General features: G+C 40.4%; 1 protein-coding gene across 2 annotated transcripts; it reads left to right on the top strand.

Moving 5' to 3' along the window:
* Positions 1-8,900: 8,900 nt before the first annotated feature.
* Positions 8,901-15,512, top strand: LOC115198386 (uncharacterized protein DDB_G0290685). Of its 2 annotated transcripts, XM_029760289.1 has the most exons (13): positions 8,901-9,052; positions 9,321-9,397; positions 10,903-11,014; positions 11,290-11,411; positions 11,619-11,689; positions 11,773-11,901; positions 12,284-12,379; positions 12,524-12,652; positions 12,886-13,014; positions 13,122-13,159; positions 13,271-13,305; positions 13,468-14,007; positions 14,065-15,512. In XM_029760289.1, exons 2-13 carry the CDS (start codon positions 9,340-9,342, stop codon positions 15,195-15,197), a joined length of 2,592 nt encoding a protein of 863 aa, XP_029616149.1. In that variant the 5' UTR covers positions 8,901-9,052; positions 9,321-9,339; the 3' UTR covers positions 15,198-15,512. The 2 variants fall into 2 exon arrangements, with proteins under 2 accessions (XP_029616149.1, XP_029616148.1); XM_029760288.1 differs by having other exon boundaries at positions 8,902-9,052; positions 13,468-15,512.
* The last annotated feature ends 6,526 nt before the right edge of the window (positions 15,513-22,038 follow it).

Genomic DNA, 22,038 nt, shown 5'->3' with positions numbered 1-22,038 from the left:
GATATGACGCCCCTAAATAAGATCTGGTGAAACTAATTACCTTCAGAAGTCACATCATTTGTTAAATATCAAATCAAAGTTTATTTGTCACGTGTGCCGAATACAACCTTACAGTGAAATGCTTACTTACAGGCTCTAACCAATAGTGCGAAAAAAAAGGTGTGTGTGTGTGTGTGTGTGTGTGTGTGTGTGTGTGTGTGTGTGTGTGTGTGTGTGTGTAAAGTAAAGTAAAGTAAAGTAAAGTAAAGTAAAGTAAAGAAATAAAATAACAGTAAAAAGACATTTGAAAATAACAGTAGCAAGGCTATATACAGACATCGGTTAGTCAGGCTTATTGAGGTAGTATGTACATGTAGATATGGTTAAAGTGACTATGCATATATGATGAACAGAGAGTAGCAGTAGCGTAAAAGAGGGGTTGGCGGGTAGTGGGTGGTGGGACACAATGCAGATAGCCCGGTTAGCCAATGTGAGGGAGCACTGGTTGGTCGGGCCAATTGAGGCTGTATGTACATGAATGTATAGTTAAAGTGACTATGCATATATGATAAACAGAGAGTAGCAGCAGCGTAAAAGAGGGGTTGGGGGGCCCACAATGCAAATAGTCTGGGTAACCACTTGGTTACCTGTTCAGGAGTCTTATGGCTTGGGGGTAAAAAAAGTCCACCTGTGTGCAATCTAAGTGTCACATGATCTGTCACATGATCTCAGTATTTTTACATCTGTTCTGAAAGGCCCCAGAATCTGCATGTTACACAATACATGCATTTTTTGTTCGATAAAGTTCATATTTATATATAAAAAAACAGCATTTTACATCGGCGCGTGACGTTCAGAAAATATTTTCCCTCAAATGCTTCCGGTGAATCAGCGCTACAATTTACAAAATTACTATTCGAAAACATTGTTAAAATGTAATATTGTCATTCAAAGAATTATAGATTAACATCTCGTGAATGCAACCGCATTGCCAGATTTAAAAATAACTTTACTGGGAAATCACACTTTGCAATAAACGACGTGGTATGCTCAGAAAAATAGGCTAGGCGATACATGTTAGCGCCATCTTGGAACCATCTAAAATCAAAAATACTATTGTAAATATTCCCTTACCTTTGATTATCTTCATCAGAAGGCACTTTCAGGGATCCCAGGTCCACAACAAATGTAGTTTTGTTTGAAAAAGTTAATAATTTATGTCCCAATAGTTCCTTCTTGTTAGCGCGTTCCGAAGGCTACTCATAATGTACTGAAGCGCGCGGGACTTGTCGTCATGAATGTGCAAAAAATATATATTTACGTTTGTTCAAACATGTCAAACGTTGTATAACATAAATCTTTAGGGCCTTTTTCAACCAGAGCTTCAATAATATTCAAGGCGGACGATTGCATTGTCTTACTAAACGTTTCGGAACAAAAGGTTTCCCATGGGCCCCCGCGTCATAGTAGTAATAGCCCTCCCCCTGTGACCAACTTCCCAAGCCTCTCTTTGGGTCAGTTTCTACCATAGAAGACTCAAACCACTTTGTAAAGACTGTCGACATCTAGTGGAAGCCTTAGGAAGTGCTAAATGATTAATAAGTCCCTGTGTGTTTCAATGGCAAAGGTTTGAAGTGATTCCACACATCAGATTTCCATTTCCTTGTAGGATTTGTCTCAGGGTTTTGACTGCAATATGAGTTCTGTTATACTCACAGACACCATTCAAACAGTTTTAGAAACTTTAGAGTGTTTTCTATCCAAATCTACTAATTGTGCATATTCTAGTTACTGGGCAGGAGTAGTAACCAGATTAAATCGGGTACGTTTATAATCCGGCCGTGCAAATACTGCCCCCTATCCCCAACAGGTTTTAATATAAAATATTAGAAACTTTGAACATCCCACGGAGCACCGTTAAATACATTATTAAAAAATGGAAAGAATATGGCACCACAACAAACCTGCCAAGAGAGGGCCGCCCACCAATACTCACAGACCAGGCAAGGAGGGCATTAATCAGAGAGGCAACAAAGAGACCAAAGATAACCCTGAAGGAGTTGCAAAGCTCCACAGCGGAGATTGGAGTATCTGTACATAGAACCACTTTAAGCGGCACACTCCACAGAGTAAATGCTTAAAGAATAAAATAAGCAAACAACCAAAAAGCATTTGGGAGACTGCCCAAACATATGGAAGAAGGTGCTCTGATCAGATGAGACTCAAACTGAGCTTTTTGGCATCAAGGAAAACTCTATGTCTGGCACAAACCCAACACCTCTCATCACCCCGATAACACCACTCCCCACAGTGAAGCATGGTGGTGGCAGCATCATGCTGTGGGGATGTTTCATCGGCAGGGACTGGGAAACTGGTCAGAATTGAAGGATTGCGCTTAATACATGGAAATGCTTGAGGGAAACCTGTTTCAGTCTTCCAGAGATTTGAGACTGGGATGGAGGTTCACCTTCCAGCAGGACAATGACCCTTAGCATACTGCTAAAGCAACACTTGAGTGGTTTAAGGGGAAACAATTAAATGTCTTGGAATGGCCAAGTCAAAGCCCAGACCTCAATTCAATTGAGAATCTGTGGTATGACTTAAAGATTGCTGTACACCAGTGGAACCAATCCAACTTGAAGGAGCTGGAGCAGTTTTGCCTTGAGAAATGGGTAGTGGCTAGATGTGCCAAGCTTATAGAGACATACCCCAAGAGACTTGCAGCTGTAATTTCTGCAAAAGGTGGCTCTACAAAATATTGACTTTGGGGGGTGAATAGTTATGCACACTCAAGTATTCTGTTTTTTTCACAATAAAAAATATTTTGCATCTTCAAAGTGGTAGGCATGTTATGTAAATCAAATGATACAACCCCCCCAAAAAATTATTTTAGTTCCAAGGCAACAAAATAGGAAAATTGCCAAGGGGGTAAATACTTTCGCAAACCACTATACGTTTTCAGACCCTTTGCTATGAGACTTGAAATTGAGCTCAGGTGCATCCTGTTTCCATTGATCATCCTTGAGATGTTTCTACAAATTGAGTGGCCAGACGGAAGCCACTCCTCATTAAAAGGCACATCACAGCCCGCTTGGAGTTTGCCTAAGGGTGCCTAAAGACTCTCAGATCATGAGAAACAAGATTATCTGGTCTGATGAAAAGCCAACTGTCAATTCTGGAGGAAACCTGGCACCATCCCTATGGGGAAGCATGGTGATGGCAGCATCATGATGTGGGGATGTAGGGACTGGGAGACTAGTCAGGATCAAGGCAAAGATGAACAGAGCAAAGTACAGAGAGATCCTTGATGAAAGCCTGCTCCAGATCGCTCAGGACATCAGACCGGGGCGAAGGTTCACCTTCCAACAGGACAACAATCCTAAGCACATAGTCAAGACAACGCACAAATGGCTTCGGGATAAGTCTCTGAATGTCCTTGAGTGGTCCAGCCAGAGCCGGAACATGAACCCGATCGAACATCTCTGGAGAGATCTGAAAATAGCTGTGCAGCAACTCTCCCCATCCAACCTGACAGATCTTGAGAGGATCTGCAGAGAAGAATGGGAGAAACTCCCCAAATACATGTGTGCCAAGCTTGTAGCATCATACCCAGGAAGACTCGAGGCTGTAATCGCTGCCAAATATGCTTCAACAAAATACTGAGATAAGGTTCTGAATACTTACATAAATATGATATTTCAATTTTACTTTTTACTTACATTTGGGTTTCACTTATATTGGGAGTTGTCACATATACTCCCTCTCTGACAGACTGCTGATTATTACACACACCTGTCACCATCGTCACGCATACCAGCGCTTATTGACACTCACCTGGCCTCCATCACCTCCTTGATTACCTGCCCTATTTATGTCACTCCCTTTGGTTCCTTCCCCAGGCATTATGGTTTTTGTATCTGTTTCATGTCGGTGCGCTGTGCGTGTTTTTGTTTTGTTCGTGTTCATTTATTTATTAAATGTATTCACTCCCTGAACTATCTTCCCGACTCTCAGCGTACATCGTTACAGGAGTAGTGCCTTTCCTCAGCCACAGTGTGTTATATGTGCAAAAGTACTATCTCACAACTCGATGAAACCTTCACTCTTGCGCAGACATTTAGAAACAAAACATGCCAATTTGAAAAATAAGCCACGGGAGTTTTTTGAGCGAGAATTAAGATGACTCAAGTAGTAAGACATGTATAAAAGCAACAGATACCATTAATAAGAAGGGGCTAAAAGCATCTTATATGGTGAGCTTCCAAGTGGCTAGGACAGGCAAGCCCCATACCATTGTGGAGGACTTAATTCTTCGTGCAGATATGGCTGAGACAATGCTGGGGGAAAAAGCCAAAAAAACTATACAGACAATGCCTTCATCAGGAGATGTTTTGAAACATGTTTTGAAACAATTGCTGCTTCACATACATGCCAGTGAATTCTATGCGTTACAGCTGGATGAGTCAACAGACGTGGCGGGCCTGGCACAGCTCCTGGTATATGTCCGTTTTGTTTATGGGGGGGTCAATTAAGGAAGACATCCTCTTCTGTAAACCACTGTAAACTAGGACAACAGGAGAGGATATTTTTAAAGTACTGGACAGCTTTGTGACATCAAATGGACTTTGGTGGTCAAGATGTGTTGGTATCTGTACTGATGGCGCAAAAGCCATGACAGGGTGACATAGTGGAGTGGTAACGCGCGTGCAAGCAGTTGCTCCCAATGCCCCTTGGGCACTTGCTGTCAAAGGAATGCCTGACAGCTTGAAAGACTTTTTGGACACTACAATGAAAAGGGTTAACTTTGTTAAAGCAAGGCCCCTGAACTCTTCTGTATTTTCTGCACTATGCAATGATATGGGCAGCGACCATATAACGCTTTTACAACATACAGAAGTGCGCTGGTTATCAACGGGCAAAGTACTGACACATTTTTTTGAATTGAGAAATGAGCTTAAAGTTTTCTTTACTGACCATAATTTTCACTTGTCTGACCGCTTGCACGATGACTAGTTTCTCTCACGACTGGTAATTTCTGATTGAGCCAACATATGCAGCGTTTACCATGAATGCAGTCTCCGCTAACACGGGAACATTGGCCACATGTCAAAACAGTGACAAAACTGCTACCTTCAATATCACAGTACTGACTATCTCTTCAGCAGTTGCACAGGTAAGTTATTCATATGATGATGGATAATACAGTTAGCTTGATTATAATGAGAAATGTATAAGTTCTTAAATTCTATTCATCAAGAATCAATACAGTAGGTGAGCCTATATCATTAACTGAAATGACCAATGAACAGCAGAAAATATTGCAGATTAGGCTACACCTTTACATTAAATTGTTTTATTGATGTTTTATTCGAAGCTTACAACAAATAGCCATAGAGATCCTATTAAATTAGCCTACTTTTCTAATTCCTAATTCTATGCAAAAATTCTATGCAAATAACACTGACCTGGGATCTCATTCCTTTGACTATCACTGTGGCAATATATCACAAAATAGGAACACAAACAAACATTACAACTAAATGAATAACTGTTTTGTGGAAAATATATAAATACATGATCAAACCTGAAGGGCAATCTACAGAGAAAACAATTACTGATTGTACAACAGTCTCTGAAACAGGTCATTTCTGATCATGTGATTAACTACACCTAATTCCTGCCATATACAGGTGTAACAGGAATGTCCCTGGTTGGCTTATGCTCCCTTCCCTATGAGTTGACCTAGTTTAACTTTCCACCCTACCTCTTTTGTCCTCTCATGTATCATGTGCTGCAAGTTGCCACACCAATAGCAAACAATACTATTTACAACCACTCTACAAATCACCCTTGCTCTGATCATATTGAGCCAAAATGGAGAATGATGTGATTCTATAGCAATCGTTGTGCTCATGAATTTGTGAACAACCAAACCTTCATCCCTGTGCATATCAATATTATTGTACTGTATGTCATCAATATCAATAATGAATCTAATACATGTTTGTAATTTCATTAATATTGTGTTGTTTCTGTGCTTCTTTATTAATAAACTATACTCACAAAACTATACTAACACTTGGGGTACATACATACCCCAACCAGAAGCCATGGATTACAGGCAACATCCGCACTGAGCTAAAGGCTAGAGCTGCCACTTTCAAGAAATGGGACTCTAACCCGGAAGCTTATAAGAGATCCCGCTATGCCCTCTGACGAACCATCAAACAGGCAAAGCTTCAATACAGGACTAAGATCGAATCGTACTACAACGGCTCCGACGCTCGTCGGATGTGGCAGGGCTTGCAAACCATTACAGACTACAAAGGGAAGCACAGCTGAGAGCTTCCCAGTGACATGAGCCTACCAGATGAGCTAAACTACTTCTATGCTCGCTTCGAGGCAAATAATACTGAAACATGCATGAGAGCACCAGCTGTTCTAGAAGACTGTGTGATCACGTTCTCCGCAGCTGATGTGAGTAAGACCTTTAAACAGGTCAACATTCACAAGGCCACTGGGCCAGACGGATTACCACGGTGTGTACTGCGAGCATGCGCTGACCAACTTGCAAGTGTCTTCACTGACATTTTCAACGTCTCTCTGTCCGAGTCTGTAATACCAACATGTTTAAGCAGATCACCATAGTGCCTGTGCCCAAGAATACTAAGGTAACCTGCCTAAATGACTACCGATCCGTAGCACTCACATCTGTAGCCATGAAGTGCTTCGAAAGGCTGGTCATGGCTCACATCAACACCATCATCATCACAGAAACCCTAGACCCACTCCAATTTGCATACCGCCACAACAGATCCACAGAGGATGCAATCTCTATTGCACTCCACACTGCCCTTTCCCACATGGATAAAAGGAACACCTATGTGAGAATGCTATTCATTGACTACAGCTCAGCGTTCAACACCGTAATGCCCTCAAAGCTCATCAATAAGCTAAGGACCCTGGGACTAAACACCTCCCTCTGCAACTGGATCCTGGACTTCCTGATGGGCCGCCCCCAGGTGGTAAGGGTAGGTAACAACACATCTGCCACGCTGATCCTCAACATGGGGGCCCCTCAGGGGTGCGTGCACAGTCCCCTCCTGTACCCCCTGTTCACTCATGACTGCACTGCCAGGCACGACTCCAACACCATCATTAAGTTTGCCGATGACACAACAGTGGTAGGCCTGATCACCGACAACGACGAGTCAGCCTATAGGGAGGAGGTCAGAGACCTGGCCGTGTGGTGCCAGGACAGGACAACAAACTCCCCCTCAACGTGATCAAGACAAAGGAGATGATTGTGGACTACAGTAAAAAGAGGACCGAGCACGCCCCCCATTCTCATCGACCGGGCTGCAGTGGAGCAGGTTGAGAGCTTCAAGTTCCTTGGTGTCCACATCACCATCAAACTAACATGGTCCAAGCACACCAAGACAGTCGTGAAGAGGGCACGACAAAACGTATTCCCCCTTAGGAGACTGAAAAGATTTGGTATGGGTCCTCAGATCCTCAAAAGGTTCTACAGCTGCACCATCGAGAGCATCCTGACTGGTTGCATCACTGCCTGGTATGGCAACTGCTTGGCCTCCGACCGCAAGGCAGAGGGTAGTGCGAACGGCCCAGTACATCACTGGGGCCAAGCTTCCTGCCATCCAGGACCTCCATACCAGGCGGTGTCAGAGGAAGGCCTTAAAAATTGTCAAAGACTCCAGCCACCCTAGCCATAGACTGTTCTCTTTGCTATCGCATGGCAAGCGGTAACGGAGCGCCAAGTCTAGGTCCAAGAGGCTTCTAAACAGCTTCTATCGCCAAGCCATAAGACTCCTGAACAGCTAATCAAATGGCTACCCAGACTATTTGCATTGCCCCCCTCCCTCTTTTACACCGCTGCTACTCTCTGTTGTTATCATCTATGTATAGTCACTTTAATAACTCTACCTACATGTACATATTACCTCAACTAACCGGTGCCTCCACACATAGACTCTGTACAGTACCCCCTGTATATAGTCTCGTTATTGTTATTTCACTGCTGCTCTTTAATTACTTGTTACTTTTATTTCTTATTCTTGTCCGTATTGTTTTTGAACTGCATTGTTGGCAAGAGACTCATAAGTAAGCATTTCACTGTAAAGTCTACACCTGTTGTATTCGGCGCATGTGAATAATACAATTTGATTTGATTTGATTTCAACGTGTTTGTTCTTTTGTAGTCCATGATAATGGAACATTGTATGCCAACCTTTTTTAGTCCAATAAATCTCTTATTGTCTGAGTACAATATTTTTGAAGTTTCTGATAAATCTTTCTACCAGAAAAAAAGTCCCAGTGACATAATGTTTTACTGTATGAGCCCCCAACAGTCCCTATCCTGTGTAGATATCAATTGATAATTGACAAACATTCCATTATATGCAAAATGACTCGGACATACCAAAAAACTAGGCCAGCACATCTGAGCAAATACAGAGCATGAAACTTGAACTTTCATAACTTTCACCACTGCTTTCATTATAAATTAAGTGGTAGGCTATAGCAACAGTAAATATATTCTGTTTTCAAAACAGGGACTTGCATGGTGCGATATGAATGATTGCCAAGTTCACACTATGACTAAGTAGGCCTGTCAAAACAATGATAAAACAGCTAGACTGACCGACGATCTCTTCAGCATTTGCACAGCAGTTGTCATTGTTCTTAACTGTCTTACCTAGTTAAATAAAGGTTAAATAAAATAAATAAACAAACACACTGATGGCTATTCATGTGATGATGGATAATACAGTTGTATCTTGAACATAATGAGGCATTTATCAGTTATATCAATGGACAGGGCGATATAATAAATTGAAATGGCCAACGCAGAATAGGTTACACCTTCAGATGATATCGTTCTGTTGACTGACAGGAAGGAGTAGCTGAAATAGAAAGTGATGTTTTAGGACTCGGAGAGATGGCAGTTGCACGAAATAGCTTTCGTTTTCTTCGAAGCTGACAACAAATAACCATAGACCAAAGCGCACCAATAATATCTATTCTAAGCCGCTGTTTCTATTCAAGGATACTGGTAGGTTTTAAGTCAATTTCACTAAACTATTCCGCTACCTTGCAATGTAAAAATTGTCAAAGAAACACTCAGAACGCAGAACAGATCAATCTCGAATCAAAATGTTCCTTCTTTCCAATGACAGCTGTTTAACTTGAGTCCGTTTATTTATTGATCAAATAGTAGTAGACTCGTTTCTCCTATCGTTCGTGTAAACCTTCAAGATGTGAATTCGAAGGACGAATGTAATCAAACAATTTAACAAAGTCCCATGTTTTCCGTTCAACAGATCATAAGCGGACGAGGGTATGGATTATTTAGACACGATGCACCAACACTATTATCCAAATGAGAACGTGAACACAGGTAGGCCTATTATACATTTGAACTCGACAAAGAACTCTACTTTATTAGTTCCAAATGGCAGTCATACAACTGAAATAATAGACATTTACATGCACATACAAATATTGGGGTTTGAGAGACACCGTAGGCTACCTTTATCCAGTGGTGGAAAGAGTACCCAATTGTCATACTTGCGTAAAAGTATAAATACCTCAATAGAAAGTTACTCAAGTAAAAGTGAAAGTCACCCTGTAAAATCCTACTTGATTAAAAATCTAAAAGTATTTGGTTCTAAATATACTTAACTATCAAAAGTAAATGTAATTGCTAAAATATACTTAAGTATCAAAAGTAAAAGTATAAATAATTTCACATTTCTTATATTAAGCAAAGCAGGTGGCGCCATTTTCTTGTTTTAAAAATGGGGCACACCAGCACTCCAACACATAATTTACAAACGATTCATTTGTGTTTAGTGACTCCGCCAGATCAGAGGAAGCAGGGATGACCAGTGTTCTCTTGGTAAGTGCGTGAATTGGACCATTTTCCTGTCCTGCTAAACATTCACAATGTAAAGAGTAATTTTGGGTGTCAGGGAAAATGTATGGAGAAAAAGTAAATTATTTTCGTTCGGAATGTATTGAAGTAAAAGTGAAAGTTGTTAAAAATATAAATAATAAAGTAAAGTACAGATACTCCAAAAAACGACTTAAGTAGTACTTTAAAGTATTTTTACCTAAGTACTTTAGCCACTGCCTATATCATATATAGGCCTACACCAGTGGTGTAAAGTACTAAGTAAAAATACTTTGAAGTACTACTTATGTCGTTTTTGTGGGTATCTGTACTTTAATTTACTATTTATATTTTTGACTACTTTTACTTTTACTTCACTACATTCATAAAGAAAATAATGTAGTTTTTACTCCATACATTTTCGCTAACACCCAAAAGTACTTGTTACATTTTGAATGCTTAGCAGGACTGGAAAATAGTCCAATGCACGCACTTATCAAAAGAACATCCCTGGTCATCCACACTGCCTCTGATCTGGCGGACTCAATAAGCACAAATGCTTCATTGGAAAATGATGTCTGAGTGTTGGAGTGTGCCCGTGGCTATCCGTAAATAAAAAAAACAAGAAAATGGTGCCGTCTGGTTTTCTGAAGTATAAGGGATTTGAAATTATTGCTACTTTTACTTTTGATACTAAAGTATATTTTATTAATTACATTTACTTTTGGTACTTAAGTATATTTAAAAACAAATACTTTTTTACTTTTACTCAAGTAGTATTTTACTGGGTGACTTTCACTTTAGATATTTTATATTAAGGTCTCTTTACTTTTACTCAAGTATGACAATTGGATACTTTTTCCACCACTGGCCTACACACACGAAACATTGCATAGCGACATATACAGTATTAAGCCTAGCCTAGACGACGCAACACAATATAGCTACTGTATGAGCTGCCTCTGTCAGTCATCATGCCACTAATTATTCATATTCTGTCCTTATTTTAGACAGTAAAACCATACTCTATTATGGTTTGCACAATCAAGGGGCAACCTGTTATTTGAACAGTGTTCTGCAGGTCTTCTTCATGACTAAGGGCTTCAGAGAGGCTGTGGAAAGGTTTGGGTACTCCTACTCTTCTGTCACATTTTCTGTTGGGAATACAAAAAAAAGCCAGGCTATTTATTGGCAATTGTCAAAAGCTTTTCAAAATTGATAACAAGCCATGCACTTTTGGAGATATACAGTAACCAAGTAGCCTCTCTCCCTAGTGGCTGTAAGAGTAAATTTATTGGCTATTGACAATAATAATACGAATCTTAACTTCCAATAAGTTATTAAGAGATGTTGCTAATAAATATAACAATTTATAGTTCTTAAATGTCTCCTTACAGCCAAGAGCAGGATAATGTTGAACAGAACACTTTTGATCTTCAGCTGAAATGTTTGTTTGAGACTTTAAAGAAAAAACAAGCTCACACTAAAGATGTCACATCGAAACTGGGCATTGAAAAGGGTAAGTCAAGCAAAAGTATCAGAGCTGAGAAATAATCTGCATTTAATGTATCAGCATAGGTGTACAGGCACTTTAATAGCACGGTATTTGACGATACAATTGAAAAGAGTATTCTTTGACGTATAACCCATTGCCTGAATGAGTGTAGGCCTACCATTCATGAAGTCATTGGTGTACCATTACTTGATTTGATTGCTTCTAATGCAGTGTTCGAGCAAGGTGATGCTGCTGAATATTTTGAGAAGATTTTAAGCAAGGTCAATCCGGATGTGTCTAAGGTACTGCTTCGCTCAACAAATGTAGGTGCAATTCAATGTGTAGAAGTTATGAAATTACAAGACTGACAAAACTTTGTTTTTAGATATTTCAAGGACATTTGAAGCACACTGCCACCTGTTCTATATCTAACCGTCATGTGAACAGTGACGAAGTTGGTCCATTTTGGACTGTGCCACTCTCAATGGAAGATAACAACTACTACTACAGTGTGGTAGGGAAACGCCTAATTCACCTATCATAGCAACTCTCACATGTTCTACATACAGGGCTATCTAATACTTCAAATGCCATGTAGTATGCAATGTGTCTTAATGATATTTAATTGTAGTTGGTATGTGCAAATTTTGTATTGTAAAAAAAATATATACATCTAGTTAAATGTTTTTAATTAACAGCATATTCGTTCAGTGAGAATGTATTTACTGTATGTTGGAATTTGTGGAAAAAAGCAAATTAATTACATTTTGCCTTATATCGTATGATAATAATGCCAACATTTGATATTTTGTGACAAATTGGTTGAGGCGAATAACACTGTACCGCTGGGCTGCTGAAGTTGGAGGTGCAAGATACAGTTTTGTTTGTTTATTCAGAGAGATGGTTTTGAGAATTTTTTCAAGTCTTCAACTGTCAGTGGTGACAATCAGATGTACTGTGACTACTGCGATGGGAAAACAGATGCAATCCTTGTGAGTATTAGTATACAATCAATACTCAATCAATATGCTACATCGAAAATTGTATAAAAAGCTTCTTAAAAAGGTAACATTGTGAAAAAGACTATGTTACTGGGTCTTCTTCTAGAGGCGTGATAGTATGTTTTGTGTCTCCAGGCATGTAAGATAGTACATCCCCCAGAGATTCTGACTCTGCTCCTCAAGAGGTTTGAGTTTGACTACAACAGGATGTCATATGTCAAAATTGAGAGCTGTGTGGAGGTGCCTCACACGTTACAGACGAAGGTAACTATAAAACGTTCTTCCTTGAACGGGTCATTTTTATTAGGTTGTATAACTTAGGTAGTTATGTTAATTGCTTTTAAAAATAGAGTAGAATTGTAATATGTGTTTTCAGTGTGTTCCTTTATAGCCCTCCTCCTCTCTGTACCTCTTCCTACTTTTGGCCCTATCTGAAGAAGCTCAGTGATTTTCCTGTTCATGGCCGACCTTTTGATTTACTCCATGTCTCTGAACAGGACTGTGACTATGAACTCTATGCAGTTGTGGACCATGTGGGAAGTCTAAGAGGTGGACATTACACAGCTAAAATCAAGTCCTATCAGAATCACAACTGGTATGTGTTCGATGACACCTACGTCAGACAGGTAAGGGATACTTAGCTTTTTAAAATCTAGTATATACCACCCTTCTACTTCCTGAACGTGCATACCATCCCTAGTTAAAGTTGAACACTGCTGCTCCTGTCTTACAGCTCAATTCAAAACCATTTCAACAAGATGAGAGTTTTAGGTAAATATAGATGTGGGTGCGCTTTATTTGCAAACTTGTGTCCATTTAATGAAGTATAATTGTCAAATTAGGAAGGCCTTGAAGTAACTAATTATTATTCCATTACTGTAGGTCCCAGAGCGCGTACCTGCTGATGTACAGGAAATGTAAGTTAACAAATGTGAATGATCTTTTTTATCTATGTGGTTATATTTGATCCGTGTCATTCATGTGATTCTTCTTCTCCATAAAGGTCAAACATTCCTCTGTTTGATACATCACACTAACTTACCTCTGTCACTCTGTCACATTTTCCCTCTGCTTCTAAGTGGATTCTCCAGATCGTCAGAAGAACCATGGAACCGATCACAAATGTTCACTCAGTGACTCTCAACAATCTACTCCGTCCTGTTCCATTGAGACGGGAGCCAGCGGAACAAGCGAAGAAGAAGAGAGAAAAGTTCAATCAAATCAATCTATCAATCCAGTTGACTTGGTAGGGAGAACAGAAGTTGTCCCAGAGGAAAGACAGAAAAATGATGGAAAGGTTGTTGATATGATTAGAGAGATGAACATAAAAGATATGAGTGGAGAGGATAACGTTGCTGCTACTGATGATAAAGATGATTCTTTTAATGGAGAGAAAGAACAGGAAGTAGAGGATGATGTTGTTGGACAAAAAGAACAGGAAGGTGAAGTGGCCAATGTTGAGATGCAAATGAATGATGAAGGGAGCAGGGAAGAGGGTCATGGTGTAAAAGGAGAACTGGAAGAAAATGAGGAAGGTGGACAGAATCAAAGAGATAAGGCAAAGAAAAGGGAGCATATTGTTGTGGATGTTGTGGATGAAGCTGGACAGAATCAAAGAGATAAGGCAAAGAAAAGGGAGGATGTTGATGTGGATGAAGCTGGACAGAATCAAAGAGATAAGGCAAAGAAAAGGGAGGATGTTGATGTGGATGAAGCTGGACAGAATCAAAGAGATAAGGCAAAGAAAAGGGAGGATGTTGATGTGGATGAAGCTGGACAGAATCACAGAGATAAGGCAAAGAAAAGGGAGGATGTTGTTGTGGATGAAGCTGGACAGAATCAAAGAGATAAGGCAAAGAAAAGGGAGGATGTTGTTGTGGATGAAGCTGGACAGAATCAAAGAGATAAGGCAAAGAAAAGGGAGGATGTTCATGTGGATGAAGCTGGACAGAATCAAAGAGATAAGGCAAAGAAAAGGGAGGATGTTCATGTGGATGAAGCTGGACAGAATCAAAGAGATAAGGCAAAGAAACGGGAGGATGTTGTTGTGGATGAAGCTGGACAGAATCAAAGAGATAAGGCAAAGAAAGGGGAGGATGTTGATGTGGATGAAGCTGGACAGAATCAAAGAGATAAGGCAAAGAAACGGGAGGATGTTGTTGTGGATGAAGCTGGACAGAATCAAAGAGATAAGGCAAAGAAACGGGAGGATGTCGTTGTGGATGTAGATAATGTCTTGGAAAATGGAACAGAGGGTGATGTGATGAGTAGAAAGGATGCGGTTGTGACGGACAGAGATAGAGATAATAATGAGAGAAAGGGGAATAGAGATGGTGCAGCAAAGACAAAGCCAGGTAGAATAATAGATGACACTGGGGATGATAGAACAGCAAAAAGAAATGGTGGTGAGCTAAAGACAATACAGGTTGAAGTGGCACAGTTAGGAGAGGATCGTGATGTGACAACGATGAGTCAAACTAACCACAGTAACTCTCCCAGTTCCGCTAAGACGTTTCAGAACAGACTGTCAGCCACCCCAGAGGAAACAACAACATGTTTTTGCTTCAAGAGAACGAGAGAGAGAGGGGAAAAGATCAGTGAACATGACAAAAGGAAGAAAATGGAATTGGAGGAGAGCAGAGAAGGTGAAAAGAAGAGTATGTTAGGAGGACAGAGTAGAAAAGAGAAAAAGAAGGAAATGGCAAATAGAAAGAAAAGAGAAGAGGAGGAAATAAAGAAAAGCTCAAAGAGAATAAAGGAGAAAAAGAAGAACCCAGTGGGAAAGAGAAAAGGTTACCTTGAAGTTTAAATTGATACTAATAAATAGAATTGAATGAAAATCATGAGAATGGTTCTATCTAAAACTAAGTAATGAACTTTGATGATATTCTCAACTGAACCAAACAAGGATTAGTGAGAAAGCTGTGATAAATTGCTCTTCTAATTTTGCCAAACTGACATGGCTTGGCATTGTGCTTGTGTATATAGATTCAAACAGAGCTTTAGTGTGCACCGGTATTGATAATGAAATAATGGTATTGGCATTAACTTCGGATCTGAATAATGTAAGGAATCATTTTTGTAATCCATACATTTAATAGAATTAAAACTGGATTCAAATGACCCTTTTTGTCTCTCCCTGCTTCATACTACCTGCTCAAATTCAACGCACATCCTAGAACCTTTCACTTTCCATCTTTCCATAACATATGCTCGATGTCACGGTTCAGTTCACCAATTCAGTTCATGCCATTGATCCTTGAACATCTCTGATACAGATTCATCATAATCACTGTTGCCTGCAAAGATATGATTGGACCTCGAAAACATTATACTTTTATTGAAGCGCTGGATTATTTTATGCCCCTTGATCACATTCTCTCAGGCTGACTAGGTGTTCATAATCACAGAGTGCACAGACCAAGGTACACTGACCTGGGATCTCATTCCTTTGACTATCACCATGGCAATAGGTCACACAATCGGAACATATAAAAACAGAAACAGGTAATTTCGGATCATGTGATTAACTACACCTAATTCCTGCCATATACAGGTGCAACTGGAATGTCCCTGGTTGGCTCATGCTCCCTTCCCTATGAGTTGACCTCCTTTAACTTTCCACCCTACCTCTTTTGTCCTCTCATCATGTGTTACAATACACACACACACAAATTAAAACACATCAAAGAGAAATATTGCACATTACCTGGTTGGTCTACAAGTTGCCTCACCAATAACAAACAACAGCCTACTATTTACTTTAATAAGATCTCTTACATGCTACCTGGGGCAGCAGGTAGCCTAGTGGTTAGAGCATTGGGCCAGTAACCGTAAAGGTTGCTGGATTGAATCCCGGAGCTGACAAGGTAAAAATATGTTGTTCTGCCCCTGAACAAGGCAGTTAACCCACTGTTCCCCTGTAGGCTGTCACTGTAAATAAGAATTTGTTCTTAACTGACTTGTCTAGATAAATTAAGGTTAAAATAAAATATACAGTAACAATGAATCTTACAAACACTCTACAAACACTCTGAATGTAGGAGAATATAACACAATAGATCTGGTAGAAGAAAATACAAAGAAAAAAACAACCGGTTCTGTTCTACCACCGTCTTTGAAATGCAAGAGAAAGGTCCCAGTTTTAGCCATCACTCTGGTTGTAATTCCGATGGTGTCCACACGATGGCAGAAGTGTGCATGCAAAGTTTTAGAAGGATAACTTGAAGTATGAGCGAGCTACATGACATTAAGTGTGAAGTCACCCAGGTACATTTCGGCAAATCGTGAAGTAGACATTTGCATTCATATTAACATTTTCTGCAAGAATATCGTCAAATCTGTATACTTGAACTTTGATTTAGCTTCTCCAGTATTAGTAGCCATATTATAAGTTCATAACTTCATAACTCTGAATATTCTTATATTTTTTGTCCAAAAGGAAAAGGCATGCTGTCGCACAAGGTTAGTAGCTACATTTTATGACAGATACAGGGTTTCCAGATACTCCCGTAGAGCCCAGCTCATTGGCTATCTAGCTAGCTTTGTTTGACCCAGATTGGTGCTTATTTGACAAAGTTAGAGTCGTTCAAGTGAAGACCGCCCGCGTCATCGGTGTGCCATGAAGGCGTCGCTCTCTGACCAAATATGGTGTCTTATAGGATATACTACACCCCTAATGATATAGTGAAGTCTGGTTACATTCTAGGATCTCTGAGGAATACATACAAACATGATTTGGCTGGTTGAAACAACGTTTAGGGTTAGATTTTCACAGTTTCCTTTCTTTGCAAATTGAACAAGTGGAAATACAAAATCGTCATGCATGCTACATGGACATTTTTAGGATATGAAAAAGGATTTTATCGAACAAAACAAGACTTCATGTTATCTCTGGGACCCTTTGGATGATAAATCAGAGCAAGATTTCAGAATGTAAGTACACATTTCACCTTCAGAGGTGAATTTACCAAACCTATGGCGGTAAAAAAGTAATAGCTACTGTAAATTGGACAGTGCAGTTATATTAACAAGAATTTAAGCTTTCAGTCGATATATGACACTTATATGTACCGGCATTTGTTGTTTCTCTAAAATCTGCGATCGTGACATAAGGCACTGCATGATTTACAACTGTCTCGTTGACAGAACGCCTATCCCTAATTAAGGACATTTCCGCAGCAGCTGCAGCTCCAGGTTTGAGCAGCCAGTGTTGCCACAGCGGTCAGAGCCCAGCCCTGGACTTTTCCACTGCCTCTGACATTGTCAGCAGAACTGGTAGGTCTGGCCTTTGTCTTCAGAGCATATTGTGCAATGGAGTCTTAAACTGGATGTGTCCTGTCTCAGTAACAGTGAATTGCAGCGTGGGCACTTTTTTAAGATGGAGCTGGTGGGGGGGGAAAGGAAATAAATGTTTTTGAAACCTTGTAAGCGGTGCTTTAAAAAATAATGAAATATTGTCAATGCACGTCAGCGACAGCTTCCAATTAAAGACTACTCACAGATTTAGTTTCACAGTACTCGGGGGAAGCCAAAGCTGCAATGGTTTCCTCAAAATACTGTATTTCCTCAGCAGTCAGAGCAGCCAGCCTATGCACTTCCTGATAAGACCACACCACACCACACTTCTGATTGCCCTTGAGTGCAGGAGAAATGAACTTGTACTGCCCTTGGAAATACACAATAACGCTTCTGATTTCAGTGATGAGAAATGCAAAGTACTCCAAATTGTTAACTGAATGATTTATAGGAGGCCTATATTGCAAGTAAATTAATTCAATTGTCAATGAAGTGAAATTGCCGACAACAACAAAAAGGTATCCTGAAAAGTGATGGAAGACAGGAAAATTACCAGGGCGAGTAGGCTTTTACACCATACAGTCAGTGACTCTGGGGGAGACTGCATGACCACAGGACATCTCTGCCTTCGAGATGTCAGGGTCATCATCCAGAGCTAAGACACAACAACAACAAAACAGTGATAAATAAGTATCCTTGGGATAAGTGGTGCATGGTCAATGTACAAATGCCATGGGGACAAAGCAAAATAAACCTACATACATGGCATCCAGATTCAATGAAAATAGCCAAATTATTTACAACACAGAGACCAATCAATTACAGAATATGATTCTAAAGATTCCATTTCAGATTAATAATTTCATTTAATGTCATATTGAAAATAATCAACATGACAAGTCAATATGTTCCTAATTCAAGATTCTCTCAATAGTGTTTAATATCAGGAGCGTCATGTAAAAATATGAATGTCTTGCCACAACAGCTGACTATGTAGTTACTAAATGTTTTAAACCATTGTCTCATAACCTGTTTTACTTTAAATCATGTAGAGGCATAAATCATTCTTACTAATATCATCCTGTCTGTGGACAAACTTCAGGGTCCTGTCTCCGGAGTCATAGCTCTTCTCGTCCTCCATTTTGTTGCTCTCTGTCGTCTCTCGGTCTTTCAGTTACTGTGTCAAACACACAGGGTGGACTGTGAGATATGGGTAAGGGAGGCAGGCATGCAGGTGTGCTCTCCCTGGAATTGTCCTTGGCCTCGTTTTTCAACATCAGTAAATGTTTCTCTCTTTCCACCTAGCATTTACAAGAAGTCCCCTTTATATTTACAAGAAGTCCAACCTCTGCTTTGGTGACAGGGTGTTCTCGAAAGCTACACCCAGGCTCTGGAATTCCCTCCCTTCACCTGTCCCCTCCACATGTCAGACTGTCCATGTTTCAGTCCTATCTTGTTGACACCTGGTCTCATAGACTTGATGTAACATAGTACATTGAAATCCGGGACACTCAAATGAGTATGATATGTTAAATTTGTTATGGTTACATAAGACAGATGTGTACTTAAGGCAAAAACAAAAGTACCAGGTTGACACCTGGTCTCATAGACTAGACGTAACATAGTAAACATAAATCCAGGACACACAAATGAATATGATGCAGTATGTTATGTTTGGTATGGTTTCATAAGACAGATGGTTATTTAAGGCATGAACACAAACATCTAGCAACTCAAAGGTTGCGAGTTTGATTCTCATCATAGACAACTTGCTACTGTTTAGCTACTTTGCAACTACTTAGCATGTTAGCTAACCCTTCCCATAACCCTAAACTTAATCCATTTAGCTAACCCTTCCCCTAACTAGGGTTGCCAACTGTCCCGTATTAGCCGAGATGTCCCTTATATTGGGCTAAATTGGTTTGTCCCATACCGGACCTCCCTTGTCCCGTATATTCATCCAATCACAGTATAGAGTAAACGCGCCAATTCCTGCAAAGTCATTTCTGTTGTTGTTCAGTCAGTTTGGCATATCAAGGAAATATGGATAAACCTGCAAAAAGAAAAGACTGTGCAGCTACAACAAACAATGGGAAGCAAAAAAGACGTGTGTTAAGGCTGTCAGTGGTGACTCAGCGAAAGCTTTCTGTACTTTATGCCGTCGGGAATTCTCAATTGGCCAAGGAGGGGAGAATGACCTAACTCAGCATGCATCCACAGAAATACACAAGAAGGCCACGCTAGCTAAAGGTGCTAGCAATATCGGTGCATTCTTCGTGACGTCTACTGCGGAAAATGACAAAATCGTGGCAAGTGAAGCCTCCTATGTGTACCATACGGTTAAACACGGACTCGGCTACAACAGCACCGACTGTCTTGTTAAGCTCAACGGTGCTTTGTTTCATGACTCAAACGTTGTGAAGAAGATGCACTTGGGAAGAACGAAAGCAGAGATGATTACAATAAATGTTTTAGGACCAAAGACCGTGCGGGGATAATTTGGATGATCTGTCCCCGATCGAAGGTGAGCCCGTGTATTTCTCAGTTGTCAGTGATGCCTCCAGCAAGGGAAAAATAAAAATGTTTCCAGTGTGCGTGAGATATTTCTCTGTGTCTGATGGAGTGCAGTGCAAATTACTTGACTTTTATGAAGACAGTGATGAAACTGTAAATGACATACATCAAGCTCTGGTGAACTGTCTGGAAAAGCATGAACTGGATATTAGACACATCACAGCCTATGCAGCAGATAATGCCAATGTCAACTTTGGAAAACACCACTCCGTTAACCAGTTATTGAGCAGTGCCAACAATCGCATTCTGAAAGCTAATTGCCCAGCTCACATAGCTCATAACGCCTGCAAGCACGCCTGCGATCAGCTGTCAGTGGATATTGAGACGATTGTTTTAAAGATCTACAGCCACTTCTCAGTATCTGCTTCCCGAAGAGAGGAACTGCGTGCATTTGTTGCCTTTGTAGACATTCAGTGGTGTGAAATTCTGCAACATTTTTGCACACGATGGCTCGCTCTTCATCCAGCTGCCGATCGTCTCCTGCAAAGCTGGCCAGCTCTTACTTCATACTTCAGGTCCCTTGGGGAGACCTGTCCTGTGGCACTGAAGAGTATTTTTGAGTATGAAGAAAAAAACGGAAGCTGCTGACATTTATCTGTGCTTTTTCCACAACGTGGGGTGTGTTTTTGACCAACTCGTAAAAAAGCTGAAGGAAACAACGCTCTGCATCACAGATGTTTACGAGGAAGTCCAAAAGTTCAAAATGAAGATGCTTCAGCGGAAACAGGACAGCTTTTTTTGGATACCAGACCAAGCAGCTGATGGACAAACAATTGTCAGCACAAAGGTCCAAGCAGCAACAGGACTTTGTGAAGTTCTATGTCATTACATACATTGACAAGTGGTTTGATTTCTCACCAGAAAATCTAATGGTAAAACTGAAACCGATCGGCCTCTATAAGGAGCTCTCCTTCACTGACCTGGAGCTAAATATATAATATAAGTTAAATATAGAATTGGCTTCCTATTTCGCAACAAAGCCTCGTTCACTCATGCTGCCAAACATACCCTCGTAAATCTGACTATCCTACCGATCCTTGACTTCGGCAATGTAATTTACAAAATAGCCTCCAACACTCTACTCTGCAAATTGGTCTATCATAGTGCCATCCGTTTTGTCACCAAAGCCCTATATACTACCCACCACTGCAACCTGTATGCCCTCGTTGGCTGGTCCTCGCTACGTATTCGTCGCCAAACCCACTGGCTCCAGGTCATCTATAAGTCTTTGCTAGGTAAAGCTCCGCCTTATCTCAGCTCACTGGTCACCATAGCAACACCGACCCGTAGCACGCACTCCAGCAGCCTTTCCTTCCAGTTCTCTGCTGCCAATGACTGGAACGAATTGCAAAAATCACTGAAGTTGGAGACTTATATCTCCCTCACTAACTTTAAACTTCAGCTGTCAAAGCAGCTTACCGATCGCTGCAGCTGTACACAGCCCATCTGTAAATAGCCCATCCAACCAACTACCTACCACATCCCCATATTTGTTTTTGTTTTTCTGCTCTTTTGCTCACCTGTATTTCTACTTGCACATCCTCATCTACACATATATCACTCCAGTGTAAATTGCTAAATTGTAGTTACTTCGCCACTATTGGCCTCTTTTTTGCCTTACCTTCTTACTACATTTGCACACACTGTATATGTCACGTCCTGACCATAGAAAGCTTTTATTTTCTATGGTAGAGTAGGTCCGGGCGTGACAGGGGGTTTTGTCTAGTTTATTTATGTCTATGTTGGTTCTAGTTTCTTTTTTCTATGTTAGGGGTTTT

Source organism: Salmo trutta, chromosome 8 (assembly GCF_901001165.1).
Source record: "Salmo trutta chromosome 8, fSalTru1.1, whole genome shotgun sequence".
Taxonomy (NCBI): domain Eukaryota; kingdom Metazoa; phylum Chordata; class Actinopteri; order Salmoniformes; family Salmonidae; genus Salmo; species Salmo trutta.
Note: the sequence above shows the minus strand (reverse complement) of the source record. Positions and strands in the feature narration are given on the sequence as shown.